The sequence below is a fragment of the Odontomachus brunneus genome, unplaced genomic scaffold, assembly GCF_010583005.1.
Source record: "Odontomachus brunneus isolate Ranch 3 - 2012 unplaced genomic scaffold, Obru_v1 Obru_scaffold_053, whole genome shotgun sequence".
Taxonomy (NCBI): Eukaryota; Metazoa; Arthropoda; class Insecta; order Hymenoptera; family Formicidae; genus Odontomachus; species Odontomachus brunneus.
In genome coordinates, this window is record NW_022639503.1 from 309,657 (window position 1) to 336,235 (window position 26,579).

Sequence of the window (26,579 nt, forward strand, 5' to 3'; positions counted from 1 at the left end):
TTAAATTCTACTATAATGTTAGTGATAACAACATTATGTGCATGTCACTACTATAATTTTACTACAAAAAAAATGAGCAAAAAATTTTACTACAAAAGATGGGACCAAAAGTAACAAGAATTTTAGTCAGATCAATCATTTTTTGTTCTCAATATACATATATATGTTTACACATATTGCGTTCGATTTTTCCCTTATCTAATTCAAATAATTGTCGACAGATATAATAAATATTATTGTGAACAAATAATTTACCCAAAATTCCGCAACAAAAGAAAGAAATCTGCCATCTAATTAACAAATGTTATATTTATGTGTCATTGTAAAATTAAGTAATTTTCTTCTTTTTTTTTAATAAATTCATTCATAAAGAGGTTAACAAATGATTGATGTACTTAACAGAAATACGATCATGACGTCCCGAACTCTCGACAAACAATCCACGATTACCGTGACGATGGTATTAATCAGTGCATATCGGCCGATCAAAAATGATTCAACATCTATTGTGCCGTTTCGTAGCGCTATCCGATAAAAGTTGCGCGCACACGAAGCCAGGTCTTTAATGCTAGCGCGCGCACATGCCAGAGGAGAATAGCAGTAAAGGCATTGTTAGTAGTGCGCATCCCGTTACTTTGTTGCAGTTGACAGCAATAGCCGAAGCAACGACAGGGATGGCCTAAGGCGATGACTATCGATTTCACGAAAAAACTTCGCGCCTTTATCCCGCGGTCGACACGAACGTTTCATTTACCATTCACGTTAAACAGTTACGACATTCGCGTCGTTCGGACATTCGCGCTGTCCTCGCGTCGCGCTTTTACAAGTCACTGGAAAGTATATTGTATTTTCTCTTCTTCCACAAAATACCAAAAGTCCCTATACAAAAGTTACATTTAAAATAAAACTGCATAATATAACTGTGCATGCGAGACGCAAGCCAACCTACCCATTTTAAGGAAAAAAGAACACAACCAAAAGAATATATATGCAAGTTTCAATGCACGGCTTCCCTTGATTCCAGGTGAAATTAATTTGACTAATAAATATATATATATAAATTGACACTTGCACACTCTCTACATTGAAAAAAAAATATCTAAGAAATAAAAAATATATAATATTAATAACACATTTACTTAAATCCTAATTTATTTATTTAAATAAATAGTATAAACAATTACTGCCACACACGAAAAGTTAAGGTTTCAAGAAAGTGTATATTTTCTTATTTAGAAAGCATTTTATATTAGTACAAATAAACATATTATTAATTACCCCACTGAATAAATATCTTTTATTTCGTAAATATATATTTTTTTTTATTTAAAACACGAAGGAAACATGGCCTTTAAGAGCCAGCTCGCGATTGTTATTTAGTGCGAATAATTACCGTTTTTACATTACGGTACTTACATAATTACATTTGTCTAAATAAGCAATTCACCGCGGCGAACATAAGTACGAGATCATGGAGACGTCGAGCCGCGGTCAAACCGTGCCAGTGCACGACGCCATGCATTAGGTATATCCGTGGCGGTACGAGGAGGAGGGGGGGAGGGGAAGAGCACGACCGATCAAAATTTAGACGTCAGGATGACAGTCGCATTCCGTGGGACGCGAAGGGAACGGTTCGCGGAACGCTCGAATACAACAAGCTCCCTTGTACTCACGCGTACGCGACTATAAATATTGCACCGGCGCTGCCAGGTACACGCCGCTCTCGCGGTTACCGGTACCCGCCGTAATATTGCATCGCGAACAGCCGGTGGAAGAGGAGGATGGTCGAGATTAGTTCCGATTGCCGGCGCGCCGGAGAGTTATAGGAAGGGCCCGCTCTCGCTCTCCCGCCCGTTCCTCCTTCTTTCTCGCGCTCTGGCCGGCCGTCGCTGCACCGCTCTCGGCCAGGCATCGATCCCGGGCTACCGGCTCTCCGTGCCCGTTAATGAGTCATGTTTAATTGGCGTGGGAAGCCCGCGGCTACGTCCACGTAACGGAATTGAACCGTACCCGATGCGGCCGCGGATGCACCCAACGACGTCGTCCCCCCTCGAGATGCAACGGCGGCGTGCAAGCGGTCGCCGTTCTTCCAGAGACACACTCGGGGAGCCTGTCAAATATCCGATATCCTCGGCCGAGCCGGAGACGACGTGAGATCGACTAAACGCACGATTCGCGGATATCTGCGCGCACGAGGATCGCTGTTGACTCTTCGTAATACCGTGACTTCGTTTACGTGTGACTTTAAAGTTACATATTCGTGCATTTTCCATACATTTTCCAAATATAATTTTGCTTGTTCCCGACCGAGTGTAACACCCGTGGTTCTTTAATACTATCAAGTAAACAGTACAATCTGTTTTTATTTTATACTCTTTTATTACCTTCTATTTCTCTTATTACCTTCTATTTCTCCTGCCATTTTTTAACAAAAATCTGATTATTAATCTGTATGCCACGAACAATATTTGCTATTTCTTTGTAATATAGCTTTCTTTTCAAAAGCAAAAAGAAGAGAAATGAGTTATAAAGAATTAACGACTGACGTAAGTGCACGTGTCAATCCCAATAGATCCGATCAATGTAATGTGTTATTTTAGTGATATTCTATCGTTTCCCTTCAATATCATTAAAATTACGTAGTAAAGTCATTCTTAATTGCGTAAATAAAAGCGTCACCGACAAAGAGGTGACGAGACATCTACGGAAATTTAAGCGTCGTTTAAATATATATGACGTGACAATCAATGTGTTAAATTGTGAGGATAAACGCCGGATAATTTCGGTTCTTTTTTCGCTGATTTGTTTCATTATGCGCCTAAAACCGTCCGTTCCTTTGACGTAAGACGTCGTATCGTTCGTCTGGCACGGATAAACAGTGTGAAACTAACGCGTCCACGTTACCGTTAACGAGTAATTAACGCGTACTACGTGCACGTCGTGAGTGCTTTCTACGCGACGCGCGGGACTCTGCGAGCGACTCGCGGAGAATGCGTCTCGTCAAGTCGCGACTTCACGTCGCTCGCAGGATTTGACGCGTGCCAGCCGCGAGGCGCATCGATACCGGAAATACTGTCCTGTAACAGATGGTACGCGTCGCGAGATCGGCTGCGTACGTTCGCGCGCGATGCCCGAGGCGAAGGATTAAAGTTTTCTCTCCTCTCTCCTCGTCCTCGTTATCTTCGATTTTTACCAATAATTCTTCGCCTTTAACGTGGATATCGATGACATCGAAAAGCGTTAACGGAGAAAGAAAGAAAGAGAGAGAGAAACTAGTCTTTTTTATCTGCGCGCGTATGATAAAGTCAAAAGTGTGCCCGCGATGAAATATCGACGCGCAACGATGATTAATCGCAAACGTCCATCTTCGCCTACGACGTCGTGGCGCGCGTCTTCGAACTTTCACCAATTTTCGAGTCGGTCAAGTCGCGAGCAGATTCCGCGCAAATATGTAACACCTCGTCGGAGACGTTTGCACCTCGAGTGCAAGCGCTGCACCTGCCGGCCCAACGCGATACGATGCGACGAATAATCTGCTTCCTCGTCGACGACTGTGTCGTCGTTTTCTTCTTTCCTGTCACGCTCGCCGTGACGCACAAGCGCGTCGCGCAAAACGCGACGGATCTCTCGAATACGTTCCCCGGAGCACCGGCAATCCTCTATTTTCGTTTCGTGAAAGGATCCACGATATTTCATGTCACGAACGCGAGTGAGAGCGTTTTATTATCGTGGCTAGCTCCGCCGTGTTACCTCATAGAGCAACGTATGTACCTACGTTACAACGAGCTGCGCGTGAATGCTCGTCGAAATTGACGAAATCGAAGATGTTGAGATGGAGATCAGTGCTCGCACTAATATCCGCGTAATCGGATTGCAGGAATTTACCAAACAATTGCCATTAATCGCGCTAGTACTAATAAATAACTTGTATATTTATATATACTAATTTTTACAAAATTATTTTATATCTATTATTGTGTAATTATATTTATTATCTTATTAATATTATTATTATTTATTAATTAATATTTTATTATTAAAATTTATATTTTTTTACAAAATATAAATATTTTTCGCAACACTACGAGCAAACGTCGAATTAAGTCTAAAAGAATGAGGGAAAGTGTTAAATCAGTGTTACTAAAAAAGTGCTTTGAAAAAAATGATTTAAAGAGAAGATTCGCGATTCTCGATAGCTCGGCTACTAATTAGTACTTCACGTGCATTAAAGTGCGAGAACTTCTCGGCACATACGAGATGGCGTTGCACCATCGAACAGTATATTATCCTTCGACAATTATTTATTTATTCGCATTACTTTCTCATGATTAAAGATCTAGAGGACCTTTGATCAATCATGGATCTTTGTTTTACACAAATGTCTACCTCCCGGGAAATCCACAGATACATGGTTATATCGCATCGAGACCATCGAACACCGCGCGAGAAGGATTCGGATTCTAGAATCCCGTTTGTCGTCAGGATTCGCACGTTCGCGAGCCACCGGTTGCTCATGGTTCGAATAGCGGGGAAAAAGTGCAGACGGCACGGACGCCTCGTGAGAGGCGACGACGGCGCACGTTCGTGTTCGTCGCCGCGCGCAGTAATATGCATCGCGAATGCCAACACACGAGTCACACCCATCATAGAGATGCCCGAGCCCCATGTGGGTGGCGCCATGTATTCGCGAATAAGTCGTACGACCGACACATCCGTGCGAGGTGCCTCACGAAGCGCTCCAAGCGACGACGCTTGTTATTAACACGCGCGCACCGTTCGTCCGTTCGTCCGGAGACCGAGGCGAGATTTTATCGGCATGAATAATCGCGCGGAAATTTTAATGTCCGTTAAGAGCAACGACACCCATACCCTGGATCATGTAAGGATGACGTACTCGCGAATAACTGTACGCGAGCGTCCTCGCTCTCCGTTGTGCTCGCCGCGACATATCGGGAAAACCGCTCTAAAACTCCGCAAATAAGCGCGTGGGTGACACGTGCAACAGTCAGCCTGCTTTCTTGACATCTCTCTTTCTCTCCCTCTCTTTCTGACTAGAAAATTTGATAATTATTTCAACGATTCGCTATTTCACGTCGCGATGTTGTCACTCAAGACGTGAGAACAGAGCGCGCGCGCGAAAGAGAGAGAGACACCTTGGATCTCTGAAAGAGAATGTCAAGAATGCAGAGTTGCATTAGGTATCACAAATGTCGCGATTCGGTGAACCTTTTCAGGGAGGAATTTATCAAAGAACGGAAGAAACTAATATTAATTTGAAGTGCGACGTCAACGTGACATCAGTTATATTTTGACGAAATTTTATTTTCTCTCGCTATGAAATGTTGTGAATATCTCTTCACAGTAATGAATATCTCTTCACAGTAATGTTTATTATGCCTTTGTCGCGAGAATATTTGAATTGAAACAAAAATTAAACGTATTTAAACTCACAACGCATACGTGCCGGTATTCCTGAAGAGATTAAAGCGAGTCTCCTTTGAGCAAATTTGCTCTATAAGAGACAATGTTTCCGCGACATCAAAGTTAGTTGAATATGGAATGAAATCAACTTTGACTCACCTCCCTAGACGTCGGTGCCCCTAGGATGCAGGGGCTATCCGGGCGGCGGGGCGCACTGGCCCACCGCTTGCTCGAGAGCTCGCTCTCCTCCTGAAATAATAAACGCGACCTGTAATTAGACAAGACGAAGGTAAAGGTGATAGGCGGCGAGGTCTGATGAGCACTATTATAGCAATCGTAATGGGCGCCTTGGAAACGAAATTGCTCTTCGCAGAAAATTAGCGGGGGAGAAGAACCGACCGACCGACCGAAGAAGGGTGGTGGTGAGGATGAAATAGTCGTAGCGTGGGTAACTTTAAACGCGCGCGTGCGAATCGTGGAAAAGCGGTCCGCACGATTTCATTTATTATTTTAATTATTATCCACACTTCAAGCGAGTTTACACCGCAGGAATCACCAGCTGACAATTTTCTCTAACTGTAAATCCTTAATTCAGCTTATCTTCTTCAGGGATGAATTTATTAAAATCCGAAGAAAACGATTTGTGTGACTTCAAAGTGACATAAATATGACATTATACGACTTCTTTTTTCTTGTGAAATTTTGTAGCGAATGTTTATTCACAGTATAATGTTCGTTATATCTTATCGATAATGTCCGAGTTGAAGAAGAAAAATGAAGTTAGGGACACACGTATATATCGATATTCCTGAAAAGGTTAACTGCGCGGAGGTTTTGGAGGGCTTCGCTGATCGATGAATTATTTAATTCGTCAACGAGAGAATGAAGCTGGAGAGTCTGAAAGAGTTCAAAGATCCAGACGCGATCAGTCACCTTCCGGTAGCGCTAAAGATACTCGAGGAGCTTGAGTGGCAATCAACGCGTCACGTAATAACGCGTCGAAAATTACCGTATGCGTAGCATCGGATCGACATTCGCGCGGACACGGGCGTGCGTGTGCGTGCGAGAGCGAACGCTGCGAATTTTCATCTCTCTGGCGTACATGTACCGCGTGAATGAAGCGACCGCAAATTTACACACGCGCTTTCGCTCGTCAATCGACGCACCGCAAATCGATTTCCATTACAATTACATCCCGCGTCGAATATCGCGATGATCGAGGCTCGTTAATATTCTCGCGGCAGTGTGAGTTCGCGCGCTCCGCCTTTAATTTCGACCTCCTTGAATGGAAGTCGTGCACCAGGTGGTCACGAAGCGATACTTATTAACAATAGACGTATCGCTGGATGTAAATCAATTGCCAAATTAATACGGCCAACTCGCTCGTTGGCTCGACGGAAGAGGGACTTGCACGGCGAAGTAACTTCTGCGGAGCGCCGAACATAACGCTACGCTATTGTAGTCGTGATATAATGATAAAAATGATAGAAATGATGATAAAACGTAACGATAGCACAAAGTTATCGTTTCACGTGAATAAAGAATGTTCAAATTGCACAAGGCAAACTGCGCAAGACTTTCCATTGTAAAGCCCGTAAGTTGTAAAGAATTCAACAGAGCGGTGGAGGAACAGAAAATCTATGATGGGAAGTTTTACAATATCTATGATAATGTTACCCTCTTCGACGTACAGAGAGACGTGAATCAGTGCGGCAATATACAATTTAGAATAGCACTCCGCGACACGATTAAAGCGCACGCCTGCCGGCGTGAAATGGCAGGAGCGCGCTAATGGATCAATTACGCGAGTCACTCGAAATGAAATGGTACGAAGAGAGATCCCGCGAGATCCCAACTTCTTCCCCGGCCCGAAACCGCGGCATGGGGCGACGAAATAATTAAAATCGTATCTTCGTACGCAGCACCAGGGACCTTTTTCCACGATTAACTCTTGAACGAATGAACAGTCGTTCGAGGAGAAAAACAAACAAGCGTGTTGGCGCACCGCGTGCACCGTCAGATTTTCGACGAAACGCACACGGAGATAAAAGTTTGATTGTATTAATCGTGAAAGTTTAGCGATAATGAACGAACCGAATTCTATTTGCAGGAAATGAAATTTCTGGTTTTGATCAGAAGGCAACTTTGAGTTATAAGAACCAGAAATTCTGTGTCTTTCAATCAAAACGCGTTAATTCATTTATTAAAATCGAACTTCACGTTAATACAACCAAATCTTTTTCTCTGTGAAGAACTTAGGAAATTTTCTCCAACAAATTTTTCACGCGCTTCATGTTTTTATCTCATTACAACGCAACATTATACTGAGAGAAAGAAGAATGATTGATCCAACTAAAATTATAGTTACTTTTGGTCCCAACCATATCTTTTGATTGTTTTAACACAAAAAGATGATACATATAATAATAATAATAATATATATATATATATATATTATTATTATATATATATATATATATATATATACATATATATATATAAAGTTACTATCATTAACATATAATAGAATTAAAAAAACAAATAGTTTTCTTAATTATAATTTACAATAATTATTTCTCTCTTTACAAATAATAAACATTCTTTTCTCAATGTAGATCGCTCAAATTACGAATTTTTTCGTCCAAGTAAGGTATCAAAAAAGAAGGCTGATTTACACGTGTCAGCGACATATTCGTTACAGAGTTAATCGGCCATGTAACACTCATGTGTACTCGAGCTACGAGGCGCGAAACACCGGTATCTGTATCTACGTAATTCCGGTCGACAGCGTAATCGTAGAGCGGCCTCAAGTCGTGTCCTACGCGAAGACGACGGGCGTCTTCTTCTAGTGGCGCGGCGTGTACGAGCGGGCGCGGTTATTAAAACATTAAAACAATTACGGCTCGGCTCGCGACGTACACGAGCCAAGAGAAGAGCGAAGAAAAGGAACGAGAGAGATAGATAGATAGATAGATAGATAAAGAGAGAAGGAGAGATAAAGAGAGAAACGAAGAGAGACAAAGAGAGCGAGAATGAAAGAGAGACAGCGACTGGGAGTAATTGCGCCATCGTTTCTTGCCATCTCGACGAATATACGACAAACTACGACGACGACGCGCGAGAAGGCGAGAAGGATGCATTGTGCGGGGCACGGGCCGCGCCGCTCTCGCAAAAGGTGAGACCACCCGCGTTCGATGCGACGATGAAACAATCGCGAGACATGGATTTCGATTGAGCACGATCGGCACGGTGAAGTCGCAGCGATGCGATTCGGAAGCGTGGCTGGGCGGGTGAAAACGCGCGGATTTTATTTCGCGTATGCATTATATCCTGACTACTAATCTGATAACTATCCTGATAACTAAATTCATATCCTACGATCCTGATCAGATTGTTCCTAACCAATACTGTCTAGTTTGATATAATATAATATTGAGTTGTGTAACAAGTAATTTCGGGCTTCTCAGATCAAATGAAACAACGTATTTTACTGTGTGATCTTCTATCATTCTTCGAATACATTGTTTCATAAAATTATAATGATATGAAAATATCAATTTTATCTAAAAAATTAGAAATTTTGTTATTACACAATCCAATACAAGGTAATGTTTCCGAGTCCTGATTAGTTATGTAACGCAGCGTAGCGATACAGAATTTTATTAATAATAAGGACGATAATAATTAGAATCTAATTAATAATCAGGACAATTTAATCAAGACCATGCGATCAATTTCTAGTCAGAAAAGGTTTGTATTTCGGCACGCGGAACGCGCAAGATGTCTCGTTACCATCTCGTTATTATTGCATATTGCATTATTACAGCGCGTCGACCGCGTTACGTTTACTTTCCCGCCGGGTTTCTCCTATTTTCCGTAATGCCGCGAGATTGCGTCGCGGAAATTGAATCGGCGGCGTCTTTCGCTCTCTTTGGACGCGCCGCTGGATGTGTGTCGGAACGCAGTCGCGTGCTCGCACGCGGAAAACGCACTCGCCTGCCTTCTCGCACGGCGAGAGTTCGCGTCGGGAACGAGAGTTCTCGCGGGATCGATGGGATTTGCGCTTCCGCGAGATGGAAACGAGAACGCCAGGCGACTCACGTCGCGCTCGGAAACGAGGACTCGGCCACGTGGTTTAAACGCACGCACACATACAAATCCAACGCGAGATCCGACGCGCCAACTTACGCGCCGTTCATATTATACAATGTCGTTATTTAGGCCCGCGTAGGCGCCGCGTGAAGCAGCCGCTGATAGAAACGCGAAGCATCGCGAGGCCAGTCCATTTCTGCGAGCGGTGGCGTGCCGAAAATGGTCGCGAGAGCTCAATACATTCCCGGCCGCTTTCGTATGGAATACAAGACGCGTTTGCATTTCTACGACGCTCGGCAATACTTAAGATTGGTAATAGAACAAACTACGCCTGTAGCAGTATATCATGCGAGTGACGTAAATCTAATCTCGAGTAACTCGTTAGAAAAGACATGTCGCTCTAAATTATACTCCCATTTTCTATAAACCTACACGAAATAGAGAGAGATATGTATCCGCACTTGAGCAAGATTCGTATTACCTCCTGCCGATCTAAACGGAGAAGGAGGTATGTCCATAAATTTCAATAACGTGGAAACTCCAGACCGCCGATGCATATTGACGTTCCTCGAAATCTCGGATTGCCATTGTGAAGTCCGATAATTCGTGTTCCGATTAAAAGAAGGAGAGAGAGAAAGAGCTTTCCCTCGCGCACTGCGAGTCGACCACTTAGTTGCGTAGGATTCTCGATTTATCGCGCTTCACGGCTCAATTTATACGGCTAACTCTGGGAATAAACGGCGCGCTTATTTATATTAAAAGATACGCGCCTCCCTCACACACTCGATGTATTTATGATTTCGTGGCACGAGCCCACGTCGCCCACGCCTAAAACCGACTCGGAATATTCATCGCGGCTAAACTCGCGGCCATCGGGACTCACACTCGAATGTCGCGGTCGCAATCAAGTTCCTCGTGTTTCGCGACGGTAGAAAATATCTAATTAAAGCATCAGACGCGTACCGGATTCGAGGCGAATCGCGGCGGTTTCGCGACGCGAAGTAGATATGGGAATTGTTAATTAAGCGGATAGCACACATCTTCCAAGCAAAGAGTGGTCAGGAGGCTTTAATAAGGTGAACCGTACGCGTGTGCATGAACATGATAACATTAGATCGAACGATTGCATGTAAATCTTCGCCTTCCATTTAACTCCGAAGCAACCACATGAGTGACAAGAATGTCATCTACTTCGATATCTCGCTCTAAACGAAATCCACGAAATCCACAATCTTCTAATTAACCCTTTGCACTCCAAGCATTAACCTGGTTGACTTTGAAAATATGTATTTTGTTCACACATGTCAACTAAATCGTGGTAGTAATAATAAATCAAATTATGTTATATCTTATTCAAAATTATGTGTTGTAACCAATTGTCGATGGATTTTTTTCATTTAATTTGATAAATTTATGAGCAAACTATCAACGTCGCGCAGAAATCTACGAAGCGCAAAGAGTTCAATTAATTCACTCTCTAACGTCGCGATTTTCTATCGTACACAGTAAAATTTATGACAAAAGTTTTGTAACTTTAGACTATAAAATACCGTTTAAAAATATTACGCATATTTGTCTTTTCACTACAAAATTATTTATAATTTCTTGAATGTTTTTTTTTATATATAATATATATCATGTAAAATCATAAAATTTATTATTTCTATAGTAATTTATACTATAATTTTAATATGAACCAGTTTTTCAAACGAATATTGTAAAGAAAAATATAACTTTTGCTACAATATTTTCTCCGTGTACAACACGAGGGAAATATATGAAGTGTACGAAAACTAAAAAAAAAATACGTAAGCAATTTGTTTCAACAAAGATATAATGGCGCACGTGGTGCGCCAACGCAACCAGTCCTGCTTGAAACACGACTGAGCTCGAAGATTAGAAGTCTTCGGGAAAGAGGAGGATTCCTCATTGAACCTGTGTACGCGAGTCGGAACTCCCTTTTAATCGCGTATCGACCGACGCCGTCGCGCCGATTCGCGCTCGAGAACGGCCGCTCGCGGCCACGCGTAATACGCATTCACGCATCACGCAGGTACATTCGCGCTGGCGTCCTCGCGGCCGTTCCCACGCCGTCTCGGGCTCGTTAATAGATTAGAGCTTCGAAAGCTCGAGCATTCTGGCAAGAGAGTTTCCAACGTCGCCGCGCGTAATCCCTCTCGCGCAGTGTGAGTTACGCCAATCGGGTGTACCGTAAATTATGACTTTCGGTCATAAAAGCGGGACTATGAAAGTGATTTGCAACGCGCGGTAAGAAGAGAGAAAAGAGAGAGAGAGAGAAAGAGAGAGAGAGATCTGCCCGTCTCTTACCCCTGCCCCAACGTTTCTCTCCGCTCGATTACGGTTTTCGCGCCGGGGTCGGTGGAGGGGCACCTTGAAAATAATGTATGAAATCATCGGCGAGCGCGAAACGCTCGTGCGCGCGAGCACGAGCAAGCGAGTTCATTTGCGTCCGTTCTCCGCGAACACACGGTAGCGCGCTAAAGAGGCTTACGTAAAAGCCGAGATATACCGGCGGAATATTTATAAGTTTGTGTCATTAACCCCTTGACTAACGGAAACGCAATACTGTGTTCGCAAAAAGTGGTTCAAACCGACGGAAACGCAATACTGCATTTTGATATTTCTGTCGATTTAATATTTCTAAAACTGCATATTCAAAGGTTTTTGGGGTTGCTCTACTCAGTGGCGAATATCAAAATTAAAAATTCCATATGTAATATGGCCAACTTAAGATTGAAAAGTTTTTTTTTAATTGTACAATATTGTATTTTAGAGTTTTTAAAGTTGTTTATTTCAATTGTAAATTTTAAAATCGACATTAAGATTTCAGTCGCCATACTGGCTCCAATATCTTGAATTTAAAAATTTCGATTTCGTATTGAAAAACATACAGTGCCCTCAAAAATCCCTAAACACCAAATTTTATTGCTTAACTTTTGAAAACCCTTTTGTTACCAGTTTATGCACTTTTGCATGATTCATCTTGCCGATCGAGGAGTTAGGCGCGCTTACGGTGGCAAGCGTTTGTACGTCATTGTAACGCGATTAGAAAGACAAGTCCAATTGTGAACTCTTCGCGCAGTTTTGCCAAGTTATATCCGACATTGTAACGCGATCAGCTCGCCGATGCAAGCTCCGTAGGTGAAAAAGCCGCGGTTGGCGATCGCGAGTTACAGGTGCGCGTCCGATGAGATTTTCGTAACTCTCGCGTCACACACACACACACACACACACACACACACACACATATCGTGCGCGCTTTGACGGGACATTTATAAAATTAATTGCACAGCCGCGCTGCTTATATGCGCCACCGCGCTATTACGGTTATTGCAACGCGGTTAGAAAGTCGGTCGCCGAGTCCGATTGTGCGCCGAATCGTTCCTATTCGACTCGCCGGCTGTGTAAACACGTAATTACATTAAAATCGCATTAAAATACGCGCCGTGCGTTACGAAATTAACGGTTACGACTCGTAAGCGCCGTCCTAAGGCGGATATATCGTTCCCTCTTGTCCGAGTACATAAAGTCTGACGGAGGACGCTAATGGTCTTCGTTTAATTACTTCTTCGCTATTCAGTATGGGATATCCAACATTTTACACGATTACGCGGCCTGTCGCATTTTTCTCATGGAGATTGTCGATCCGTAATCTCTGTACGAATAATAAATAGATAGAACGTACGGATGCGCGACATGCACGCGAGTCAGTTTTCACGGGTGGAAATTTTCATCCCACTTTCGACTTCGATATCCTATTTAACACCTACTTTGATATACTCTGAACTTATCAACCTCTATTGATTTAACCTTCTAAGATTTCGTCGAGAAGTCCTCTTTAGAACAAGTGATTTTATGCGTTTGCTGGCATTTAAAGGCGCTAAGTAATACTTCAATTTCCATATATATTTTCGAGTAAAAATGTTAGAAAGAAAGAGAGAGAGAAAGAGAGAGTCGAAAGTAAGGCTAAAATTCTGAATCGGAATTTCCTGTCCCTTTCGAAGAGAGAGCGACTTTTCCCTCGAAATAAGTATAAATTTATATAAAATTTAACCTTAAAAAGTGAGAGCATTAAAATAAAAGTTTAAATTAAATGTGGGACATTCCGCGGGAGAGACGGAGAAGAAGGGACAAAATTGCAGGGTGAAGATACGGGTCGCTGAAGAAAAAATGCGATGAGAAAAGGAGAACGAGCGCAAGGGGGATTCGCGCGAATGAAATCGCACCGCTCACGTAAATTATTCGTAGCGGGAAACGTGCACACGCGAGCGTGTCTAAACGTGGGTCGCACCTGCTGCCAAAACTGCCGCTGGCGGTGCGCGTCGGGTCGCGATTTATAAGTATCGATACAAGAAGTTTCCCAGCGTGGCAGTTGGGCCAACGCCGAGATTTATAATACCGTCGGCTACCAACGACGGTAATATCCAAACAGAAATGTGGAATACGCCGTGGAGAAGGCGCTACCGTGCGCCGAGTCATTCAATGAAGAGAAACAATGGGGCGCGCGTGATTTACGAGGGTATTACCGGCGACCCACGTACAACGCTTAGATCTACATATTATGCCAATATTCCCGATGTTGCTGGACGAACGATAGGCTACCGCTATCCGCCCGCGCGTTCTGTGTGTAGCACAGAACTTCGGTTTTCACGTTGCTGAGTCGCGTGACTGACCGACCTACCGCGCGCGTATCGGGACCCTGACTTCCTAATTTTCGCCCTCGGAACTTCGTTCCACGTGTCGATGCGAGGAAGACTGGAAGAGAAGAAGGAAGTCGGCGTCTACCTATGTCGGAACAACCGTGTTGAGGCAAGCGTAACGAGAATACGAAACATTCGCCCTATGTGTTCTTCTTTTTTTAGAGATAAATTTCGACTAGATCTTTCTTCAACCCGATGACAAGTCTCTTTATTTAATGTGACGTCTTTCATTTTGAAAATATAAATATACAAGTATCAATTAAAATATCCGCCGAAACAAATAGAATCTATAAGAATCCTTTTCGAAAGTCATGTTGCAAAGAAGAGTATCACGACGTTAAGAAACTGATAGGAATAAATGCGGTGGAAGAGATTTTTCATCATTTATCGTTCTCAACGCGAGCGCGTAACACGGACAGACGTTGACTTCCCGCTGCCAATCTTCCTTGGCGCGACGATACTCGGAAATATAGCCTTTAATGACAAAGGCGATCAACAACGTATGCCGATCGGATGCGAAGCGTCCATTGGCGCTCGGAACCATGAGGATTCAAGAGGTTGTGAAGTTACGGGTTCGCCGTTCTCAAAACGACGCTGCAAATATTGTGATATCGCGATGACGCGCCGCGTTACATCGAACGCACAACATCGCGGCGATTCGCCGATGAAGAAAGGAGAAAAAGAGGAGCAAAGAAAAGAGAGGAAAGGGCGGAGGAGAAAGAAAGAGAGGAACGGAAGTTAGTCGGAACCTAACCATATAAATCACGAAGATGCGGTTAACGCAATAAGGCGCACATAATGATGACATATATCATCGGACTAATAGTAGGCCCGCGCGATACGATCACGCTGGGCGATGCCGGCCAAGAAATCGCCGGAGCTGCCCCCGACTGCGCGGACGCGGCCCGATCGTTTCGTATCGTTATAATCGGTCCGGAATCCGCCGGATAATTATATTCGTTCGGATAACCGTGGCGGCCTGAGCTTCACGTGCGGACTCGTCTCCGTTGGTCGGAAATCTAACGTGCGCGACTACGCCAAGTATCGCACACTCGTTTCCGCGCGAGTAACGGAAGCGACTGACGATGCAGCGATATCATATGGTTCAACATATTATAATAATACAGAGTGTAATACATTATTGTGCTATATTATTCTGATAATTATAAGTATAAAATATATATATATATATATATATATATATATATATATATATATATATATATATTGTGACTCTTCTCTCCACTCGAATACACATTTTATTCGTTAGCATATTTCTAATTGAAGAATGCTTTACTCGCACCAACAATTCGGTACTTATGGGGGGGGGGGAGAGAAGACTTTTGAGTTAATACCTAACACATTAACTAAATTTCATATAAAATATATATTTTCAACTTGATATTCCACTCTTTAAATTTTTAGGGATGAAGTAATCTGATCTGATGATGGAACTAAATGTCATTTGAAAAATAGAGGATAGCCGGGTCATTCGTACGATATAGAGCGGATTTTCCATTCTCAGAATCGTCGAGTGAATGTTTTCATTCGAAATTGAAGGGTGAATCTGTTCCATCGTCACAGAAGCAAATTCGCTCCAATAAATGAAACATTCACTCGTATCAGAATCCACACTCTAAACTTGAACGAGACTCTTGCGATTCCGAGCGCCGGTATCTTCGTTATTACTTTCGACTGAATTTTCGCTGTGTGCTGAATGAGTCTCCAGTTCAAATTCCGAAAGCATGTTCTACATGGTTTTGTGTATTATTTATTTTATATATCACCATATTACTTCGTGTCATTTGTATTTTGTGTATTCTTTATATATTTTATGTATAATATACGGCATATTTCATATATCGCGCGCGATACCATCGCTCGTATCGGAATATGCTCGCGCGAGTGACGCAAGTAGAACGTGACGTGAGCTGTCAGGGCAGGTACGCGCTGCACGAGAAGATACGGGGCATATCGACGCGCGCAAACGTGAGTTTCCGCCGATTACGCTGACGGGACGTGCTCGAAATAACGTCTCGGAGCGGATCACGATTCTGATCGGTCGCGTGTTAAATACGAGCGGATCGCGGGGCCCGATCTCGCCGCATCGCCCTCGCGGTGATGCGCCTCGGCGAAGTCTGGGCAAGAGGAAGGAGAGGGAGGGAGGGCGATGCTGCTTTCTCCTTCTGGTTTCTCCGGAAATACCGATCGATACATCGCCCGGTATGCGCGATGCCCGCCGCGATCAAATTAACGAGCGGTGATAAGGCGCGAAAGAGCTCGATCGTCGGATACGCCGGCCTGCGCTCGCGTTAGCGCGCGGCCGGCTGAAAGAGGAGATCTCGAAACCAGATAAAATAGCAACAGCGTGGATTCATTTTGCGCCGAGGCGGAAATTAAAATTAAACGTTCAACTCTGCGCGGCGGACACACAGCGGACACACGGCGGACACACGGCGGACGTGTGTCAACCCGGCTTTCTTCCCCGACGGCTCACCCTGGCGATGAAGCTCGCACGCGATTCGGGCGATCTCGCGCGAATTAACGTTGCGAAACCCAACGAACGAGATTTATTTTTCGGACAATTTTTTACAAAATGTATGATGACATTATACGCGCCGTTCTCTCCTGAAACGCTTGAGAATTAAAGAGACAATTTAAATCGTAATTTGTGCAGAAATTATGTATAGCGCTTGCGTGTAATTAGTGCAGGCCGCGTGGAAAGGAGATGTGAGGCTCGCGCGAGAAGAAACGGAAGAAAAAAGCGAGAACGAATAATCAATCGGCAAGAAAGAGTCGATCTGTCTGATGGATGAGCATGTGACATTGTGTGTCACAGTCAAATAATGAAAGAAGATATAAACACACTGCATAATTAGGCACATGAGAACACTCGTTATTTCGGAAATAGGAGTTGGATCTCCGCTGTCCCGTTACGAGGAACTTGTTATCATAAAAGTCTCACAGAGAATTGTGATATTCTAGAGAATTTCTGTTAATTATCCTCTCGGAGATCGGTTGATTCATCTCACAACGCGAACTTTCGATTTTATGCGTGACATTCAGCGTGATCGGGTGGTCTTCCTACCCGGCGTGGAGCCAATATCCGAGTCAATATCAAAAGTGGCGCATTTAAACTCTCGGAATAAACTGCGGGCGATCGCTCGATCGCTCGTAAAATCGCGCGCCGGCATTTCCCCGGCAGGCAGATGATTTTCTCCATCACGAGAGTGTACGACTGGAAATGTGGAAGAGAGAAAACACGCGGGGGAATCGCTAGAGTCGCGGATAAAATCTTTACGATCGCGCGCGCGCGTTTTCCCGCAGCGTGAGAGACGCCGAGTAATTACGTGGTGGGAGGGAGGAGGGTTGGAGACGACGATCTCGAGGAGGGCCGCGACGGCGAAGCGGAGATCCCTCGGAGACGACGACATGATTTCACGAGCGGCGTAATGCGTGCGGAACGAGTATGGTCGCGCTCGCGCGCGAAATAGCGCAGCCGTAGACGGATTGTGACACCCCGTTTACGAGGACATACGCGCAGCCGATTTGACGAGGATCCGCCGGCGTTTAAACACTATGATATACCGGATCATTGGGCGGTGCGCTTTTACGTCGACGCGCGAGCCGGATAATAAAGGGTCGAAATGCTCGTTATGTTTATTTTAACGGCTCCGGAGTCGCGCGCGTGATTGCAGATGAGGGGTATAAAGCGCATTTGCGTGTAGAATTCAAATAGCCAGCCAAGCTGGCGGCCGTTGGAAACGTTAATAGGGCGAGCGCGCACACTCTCTCGCACGGCAAACAGCCAAACGATATATCGCGAGCGACCGAAGCGCATATAATTACGACATGATAATGCAATGCGTCGCGTAATAAATGCTCTCCCACGCGCGCCGGTCCGGGATGATCCGCGCACAGGGACGGGTTTATGGCGAGTCTACTGCACGTACGTTTTTAATCGTTCATAATGCCACGTCATTGTCACACGAAAACTCTCCATTTTATAATGCTTTGTCAAATATTCAGGATAACGTGTGATAATATCTCTTAGTTTGCGTATTATCGTAAATAACGGGTATCAATATTTCTTAGTCTGCGTATATTATCGTAAATAACGGATATTAATATTTCTTAGTTTGTTAGTTAGTTGTGTATATTATCATTATCAACTACTGGCGCTGTAATCCAATAATTTGCGAAATGGAAGAAATATTAACAACGCGGAACTTTCACACACACAAGGGATTCTAGCACTAGAGTTATCGGGGATTAACGACCTATTTCTGTCACAGCGGTCAAAATGACGGATTTTTGAAAAAATACAATAAAAAGAAAAAAATTATTTATTCTTTTTAGTTGTATTCAACTAAAAATATATAAAATGCCAATTATAAATAAAATTTATTTTATATAAAATATAAAATATTTTAATAATTTTTTTATGAGTAACCTCAAAACCCATAATTTTGATTGCTTTGATAATTATAATGTAATAAGATATCGTTTAAAGTTGTATTTGAAGCGAGAGTTGAAGTACACACAGTATAAGTTACACAACCACGTTTCAATTCTTTTTCGCGTGGATTTAGATTTACATCCCATCGTCAATCTTGAACTTGATGTTTGCCAAGTGTAATTATACATGCAGAAAAGAATTTAGCCGTAAGAATTAAAATATAGCTGCCGTAGCTAAAATGTATTGAATTTTGTTATTGAATTTTATTATTGAATGCTAATGTCGTTACTACTGAAACTGAAATATTATTGAACCGTAATTATTGAACTATTGTAACTTCAAGAAAAATATTCTTTGTTAAATAGAACGTTCCCATTATTACCATTCAGCTTTTCTTTCAAACTGCACTTTATACTCGTGAAAGACGTAAAATTGACGTTTCGTATTACAAATCCGAGCCAAAATATCTCATTTGCTCTTAACACAGATTACTAATTAACGTTCACTTTAAAGCAAACACAAAAATTGATATCTTTTGTACTTACATGATTACGCTATTTGACCCTCACTCCACAAAAGGATGATTTCATGTCCATCGGAAGCGCGGTAATTTTCCCTGTCCAGTGATCTTTGTTTCAAGTCGCTACGACGTCTACGAGTGGAGTTATCATCGATCCGCGTTCTAGATTGTTCGGCGTTATCATTGTAGCGAATTATAGTATGCGCGACGCGACGCGTGAAGGGACTGCGGAATGCGACTACCACTTCCGGAGAGTCACCTTACACTGTACGCGACGGCACGCAGCGGTACGGCTCGCTACCCCCACTCCGCGGCGTAGTCGCTCCCCCCCCCTTTCTCTCTATAGTCCCGCGGTCGTTCACCTTCCGTAGTGCGCCCGCACGAGACAAGTGCCAACGTCGCACGTGCGCGTCAGACGTCGAGTCGAAACCGATGTCGCGGTTTTAAACGCGAATAAGTTGACACATAAGAAAACACGAAATAAAAAATCAACCTACTTGGAACGCGTTTCTACGCCTGTGCCGCTTTTTCATTATCCATTTAAAACAATCGAGTGTCACGAGCGATTAAAAAGCACGGCAAACACAACTTATATTCGCGATCAAATCGCTCAGATATCTTTTTTGTCTCATTTGTTGTAACAGTAACGAGATTAATATAGTTAGTGCGAGTAAAATAAAAGAATAATTATCATGGTTATTTGCAAAATGGTAAAAGATTGTTTCGTTCAATTTCGTTAGCTCTATTCGCACACGAGCGTTGTGTCTCAGGTATTCTGTATACATTTTCAACGGCGATGAAAAAAAATATATATAATAAATTATGAAGAGATACAAAACTTGTTGTTTTATATATCTATTAATTATACAGAATGCCTGGACAAGATATTTAGAGATAGCTGCCACTTTCTTAGCTATTCGACAAACAAATGTGTACTTTTAATTTCAACTAATAAATTTATATTTCAAAGCAAAAAAAAATGTATTCTAGCTGCGATAGACAAACTTTAGAAATGATAACAAAACCTTTCAGTTAATTCCGAATCGGCCACTGAGATTTAGCTAATGTTACTAACAAGTAAATCTACCTAAAAGGTACACTCTGATTTCTTTCTAATTTGGCACAAATGTAGAAGTACAAAAAATATTTAGGTCATTTTTTTATTTTTACTTTAAACCACGGGCAGTTTATAGCTTTTTAATGTTCTCACTCCTATCATCAACAAGTACAATAAAAATGCATAAGAAATAAAATTGAATACAAAATATAGTTAAATAATTTTAAAAATATATTTATTAAAATTATTTAACAAAATTCGCATAGCTGAGACACAAACCATTTTAAATTTCTTTAGCCGAGATTCCAACCAAAATACTTCAAATCTATGCTAAATTAGTCAAAAATAGTTTGAATCTCGGCCAAATCGAGAAATCCGGAAATTTTAATTAAAATTTTAACAAAATCAGCATAGCTGAGACACGAACCATTCTAAATTTCTTTAACCGAGATTCCAACCGAAATATTTCAAATATGTGCTAAATTAGTTAAAAATAGTTCGAATCTCGGCCAAACCGAAAAATTATTTGTATAAATAATTTTTTCAACTTTTTACATGTTTGGTTTAAACACTATTATTTATACAAATAATTTTACACATTTGACTTCATATTCATGACCAGCAAACTAAAAACACTTATATATTGTATTCAATTTTATTTCTTACGCATTTTTGTTTCACTTGTTGATGATAGGAGTGAGAACATTAAAAAGCTATAAACTGCCCGTGAAACTTAAAGTGGGCCAAAATAAAAAAATATGACCTTAAATATTTTTTTGTACTTCTACATTTGTGCCGAAGGATAGAAATCAGAATGTAACTTTTGAGTAGGTTTACTTGTAAGTAATTTCTTCGCATGTAGTGTTAAGATATCGTTTAAAACGTGGTTTGCCGTATTTATAAAGCGTTAAAGCACGCGTGATGCGCAGATGTCCGAGAGCGCGACTCTGTCGCCCACATTTTGATTTACGTGCGCATTTAAATTTACATCCCACCGCTGATCTTGAATCGGATTTTTGCTGAGCATAACTATAATCACTGCGAGAGTGGACATCTACGTGTCTTTTAGTAGCAGAGAGTGGAGAATACGAGCGAAGTTTTCGCCGTTATATGACTGTATAAAGCGACGTACACCCACCAAGCACGTATCAGCGTAACAATGTCTCTTCAGTCTGACAAAGGCGCTGCTGCAGCGTCCGCGAAACGAGAGAGAGAGAGAGAAAAAGAGAGTTTACTTCGACTTCATTGAATCCGCGAACAACAATGACTTTCTCCGCGCGTCGAAAGGAGGAAGTTAAACGAACCTACAACTATTCATCGCTCGCTATGCTCCATGCTTCTTTCTCCCTGAAAAATAAATTATTTATTTCACACGGAACTGACCCAGCAGCAACGACCAATCGACTGATCGACCGACTGGTGAAAGCGCCAGATTTATTCCAACGTTTCTGCAAGGGAAAGATGGGTCTCGATCAATAGGATCGCCCTATGTGTACAGAAAGTTTTAGCCCGATAAATGAGGAATCGTTTATGTCTGTAGAATAGGCAAGATCGTAATCCAGGCAAAGATAGCGAGTCGTTAACGGTGAGTCGATGGGAGTTGGCAGAACTTTTAGAGGTTTGCAGTTCTGTGCAATTCCGTCTTTCGCATGTACGACGAATTTATACGAGTTTCTCAACGCGATAGATTTTTATGTAAATTCTCTCTCTCTCTCTCTCTCTCTCTCTCTCTCTCTCTTGTTGATTACTTTTCAAAGTCGTTTAAAAGTTGTTTACCGACAGAATAGTGCGATTGAGTAACGGTACTCTGCAACATCTCCGCAAATCGCAGCGAGCACGACTGAAGGCACGAAGTGTGTCGAAGACTCGTCGAAGAAAAGGTAGCGGGCACAACCAGGTGGAAATCACCGGATGATTTATTAACATTAGGAAGTAGAAGCCATCCTATCTATTAGATCTATTAGCACCTCGGACAATAACAGTGCCGATCTAAGTACTTAAATAACGCACATGCGACTTACTCGCCGCCCACGTAGGCTTCTTATGGGCATCGTGCGCTGTCTCTTTCTCTCTACTTCTCTACTGTATTCAAACGATATTGATTGCGAAGTTACTAAGATATTTCTTGTCCGAGAACCCTGTTTTAAGCTTAATATCGATCTTATAATCGCCTAACATTTATCAAAATCAAAATTATTTATCTATAAAAATATCATAATAAAATTATTACAAAATTATCATTACAAAATTTCAAGTTTCCCCAGATTCGATATTCTATCCGATTTTTTTTTGATATTCGATTGTTTTTTAACCGTTGTTAATTAACAACCTTAATGCACGCTCACTGTATGCCCTTTTCAATTAAACGTTTTACAAATCTTACTCTTCCTCTGTATTTCTCTTAAACGACACACCATCTTAAACACGGCATTAAATCATTCCTAAATTTCTCAACAGGTCAGCTTTTGCGTCGCGCTCGTGATCGAGACGTATGAACGCGATTATTCTCGCGACAAGATCGAGCACTTGAAGGGAGACGAACGTGAAGCCGAGGAGAGTAACGTGAAGAATCGCGCGGTGCGCGACGTGGTCTCAAAAGCAACGGCCGACGAAGACGACGACGTCGACGATGGCGGCGACGGCGGCGGCGCCGTCCAGCCATGAGCGCGATTCGCCGCGGCGCGACGAACGTTTTGTCGCTGGTGATTGGCATTTGAAAGGACAAGCGCGTACAATGCAATTACCTTGGCCTTAACCGCGCCGACCGATCGGACTCGGCAAATATATTGCCGCACGCGCACGCGTTTTCCCGTATCCCGCTGACGAAGAGACTCGCGCTTTTTCCACCCTCTCGCGCCTTTTTCGAAGTGGAGCCTAATGAAGTGTAAGATCGAATCTAGTTAAAGAGTCGCAGATCAATCATCGCGCTTATTATTCTGAAACTCTTAGAACGATATTCATTATAAGTCCTAGTTCACATCATCGTAAGACCACATTTTTGCTTTAAGCCGCAAGTCGTAAATCATAATTAACCAATCACAGTCGATTATTCTAAAAACAAGATTAATTAATTTAATTTTGTTGCAAACCAGGACTGAGATTTTAATCTAAGCTCGTGTTGAATTCATCTTTAGATGCTGTAGGGGATGTTACATTGCCTGCGGCAACTTAAGATGAAATTAAGACGATCTTAAAGATAAGATCTGACAGTGATTACCGTTTTTCGACGAAATTGTCCGATAGAAAAATCGCGTTGACGTGAGAGGATCCGCTGATCGATGTTGCAAATGTGTCGAACTTTATTGCAATGTTCACGTCAATGTATTCGGTTTCTCGTCGAGAACGGCGGCGATTTAATCGAATGATATCACTCGGAGCCTTCACATTTTCAGGAGCATATTTCACTGTTCGGACGCTTCGATCGATAACAGGTTTCACGAATGTTAATTCCCTCCGCGCTAGATGATGTACGTTCGCGCATTATGCGCGTCATAAGTCTCGCGCACGATGATGCGAACGCATGCCTCGCGCGTCAATATCCATATATCAGGATTTCGTTTCATCGTTCAATAAATCAGGACTGATAATACGTATTCCAACGTATGCGGCACAATAATTGCAGGCGTCGTGCCGAGCGTTGTGCGTTACGACTCGTGACTTGTCCGGAAGGGGTTAATTAGCGTGGCCCCGTCCTCTCATGCTTCCGGGGGAAGTTCACGGAGAGACAAAGAGTGAGAGAGAACGAGAGGGCGAGAAAGGGAGAGAGGAAGAGAGAGAGAAGCAGAGGGCAGAGGTTACTTAAAATTTCCGCGTTTCCAGCGTGAAATTATCGAAAACCGCCGTACGCTGCCTTCGCGGAGATAATTGCGATTATTCCGCGAACGTCGTTTTGAAATGCCTCGCTGGAGCGACGCAGGATTCTGCTTTCCGGTCACAGAAGGCGATCCCTGTTTTCGTTTCTCAACGGTCTCGACCTCTCGAAGTCCGACGACGACCCGTTTAAACTCTCGTTCATTGAAAACGGATGGGAGACGAGAGAGACAGAGATTGAGACAGAGAATGAAAGAGAGAGAGAGAGAGAGAGAACGCGGGCATTCTTGCCTTTAATACCGAATCCGCTGCCGAAAATGCACAGCCTGCCGTCACGATTCGGCGTTGTTTACGGTCGTGAAACGACGGGTCCACCGCTCACGATCGCCAACCACATTGAATCTTCTCGTGGCGCGTATACCCGCGAAGTTATCGCGGGTCTAATTAGCGACGAGACGAGCAACTGACGTCTGATGGGTTAAACTCTCTCGCGAGGGCAATTACGAAATTTGATGTGACCGAGATTTTCGATGTTTACACGAGGCATAAGCTCCGATGATCGCGTAATAATCCTGTGCAATCGGAGGTAATCAGTCGAAAGGCACGCCACGTGTCGCGCTTTCACGAGGACAACGAGATTTTACCTTCGCATGGAATGCCGCGGTTCTTCCGCCGACTCTGCGCAATTGATAATTTATTATTCGACTATGAATTCCTAGTAAGGACTTTCCGAGGAAACGCAGCGCGCTAGCTGCGAAGCCGTCCCGAACGCAAGGCGGCTCTCTTTCTCTCTCCTTCTCTCGCGACTCCGCATTCGCGCCTCTAATACATTAAACTCGGGCCCGTGATCAGTTCCCTCTGTTACGAGCGGCCGCAATCGTCCCTCCCTGATTTTACGAGCGCACGGCGAGAGGAAAGAGAGGAGCGCAATTCCAGGATCGGGCAATAAAACGATATTCTCTATTGTGAACTAGTCTGCGCGCTGGTCACGCGTCGTCCGCGGCGACGACGACGGCTGCGAGAGGACGAGAACCGAGGAACGCGGAGCGACGTGGGAAAAGGCACGAGAGAGAAAGAAGGAGAGGAGTTTGAAGAGACGAAAAATCGCGCGGCTGGAGATTTACGGGTCGTCAGATAACGAAGGGGACTCATCAGCATCGGCAATAGCGGCGCTACGGCCTTTTGTGTCTCGTATCCGCATACCGCGCGGAAGATCCGCGCGCGATTCCGCGGCGGAAAGGGGGAGAAAGAGCGAGCAGGTGGGGGACGAGGAGGAGGAAGAGGAGGAGAGCCGCGAGCGTTCAATCAATTTAATTACTCGCTGGAGCCGCGCATGCCAAAGCGGGACGCGTTTGTCACGAAGTAACGGCGAAAGGACCGTTGCTCGAGTAACTTGTCCTCCGTGACGACGTTAAATCCTCGCCGCATGGACGGTAACCGGAAGCTCAAGGACGCAGATCTACATCGGCAGATATAAATCGCGCTGCGATGTTTCCCTGAAAATCTTGATTGTCGAACAGAGTCTGTCGTTTCGAAGGATCGCTCGCGTATGTTCGGAAACTCTGTGAGTTACTCCGGCAGAGGTAACGTAAATTCAGTGAGCGAAGAAGTAGAGACTGACTAGCGACCGTCGACAGACTGGATTTATTCGCAGACAGCGGCTCGTATTTCTTGCATTGCTATCGTTCTTTTCCGCGTTCACGATCGCTTCAAGCACTATTTGTTAGGAGACGAAGACGTGTGTAGACGCGACATTTTTTCATCAACCGACAATTATCTACGATCGTTCCATTTGCACGGAGGGAGCTTCATAGTAAAAATTACTATTGGGTTTTGTAACCGAAAAATAGATTGACATTATGCAGTAAATCACTATCCTTTTGTTTCATATCCATATTATATATTATTATTTCATATGTTACATATATACTATCTGTATTTTAGAAACTGAAATGAGAGGAATTACGGCAAAGAGATCGCGCGATCGCAGCCTGGGCGATCGAAAATTGACGCGCTGAAAAATGTCGCGCGCATTCATCAAGATCATTATATCGCGCGGAGAGGGAGTATGTATCAACGGGGAACGGGCTCTAATTATTCTCGCCGGCGCATGACAAATTGATACAATCGAGGAGACTGATGACGGGCATTCGCCGGGGTCGCGATGGCCGAAAGATGACAAACGGGTATGTTAATTGCGAAAGGGCACGCATCTCTCGCGCATGGGCGTGCGCGGCGTGGCGCGGTGTGGCGACGTTGCGACGCTGTTTTACGACTGTTTTAAAGCTGGCTGAAATACGACGACAGATGAAATCGGTGCGAGCCAGTGCCGTCTTCCTTATGACTTTATGACTCCGGCGCAATGACACGCGAGGAAAAATCGCGCACGGTCGCGCTTAGACGACGACGATTCGCGGCTCTCGATTCGTGTCTCGGCAACAGTCGGCGCGTTCCCACAGCCTCGATTAGTCGTCGATAAGAGGCATCCCCCCCCCCCCC

General features: G+C 43.5%; 1 protein-coding gene across 3 annotated transcripts in view; it reads right to left on the minus strand.

Moving 5' to 3' along the window:
* The window catches only part of LOC116845537 (Krueppel-like factor 14), a 435,757-nt gene that overhangs the window by 283,484 nt on the left and 125,694 nt on the right, over positions 1-26,579 (minus strand). For all 3 annotated transcript variants that reach the window (XM_032818298.1, XM_032818299.1, XM_032818300.1), the window contains exon 3: positions 5,581-5,670. In XM_032818298.1, the coding sequence (XP_032674189.1) occupies positions 5,581-5,670 (90 nt within the window). The remainder of the gene's footprint in view (positions 1-5,580; positions 5,671-26,579) is intronic.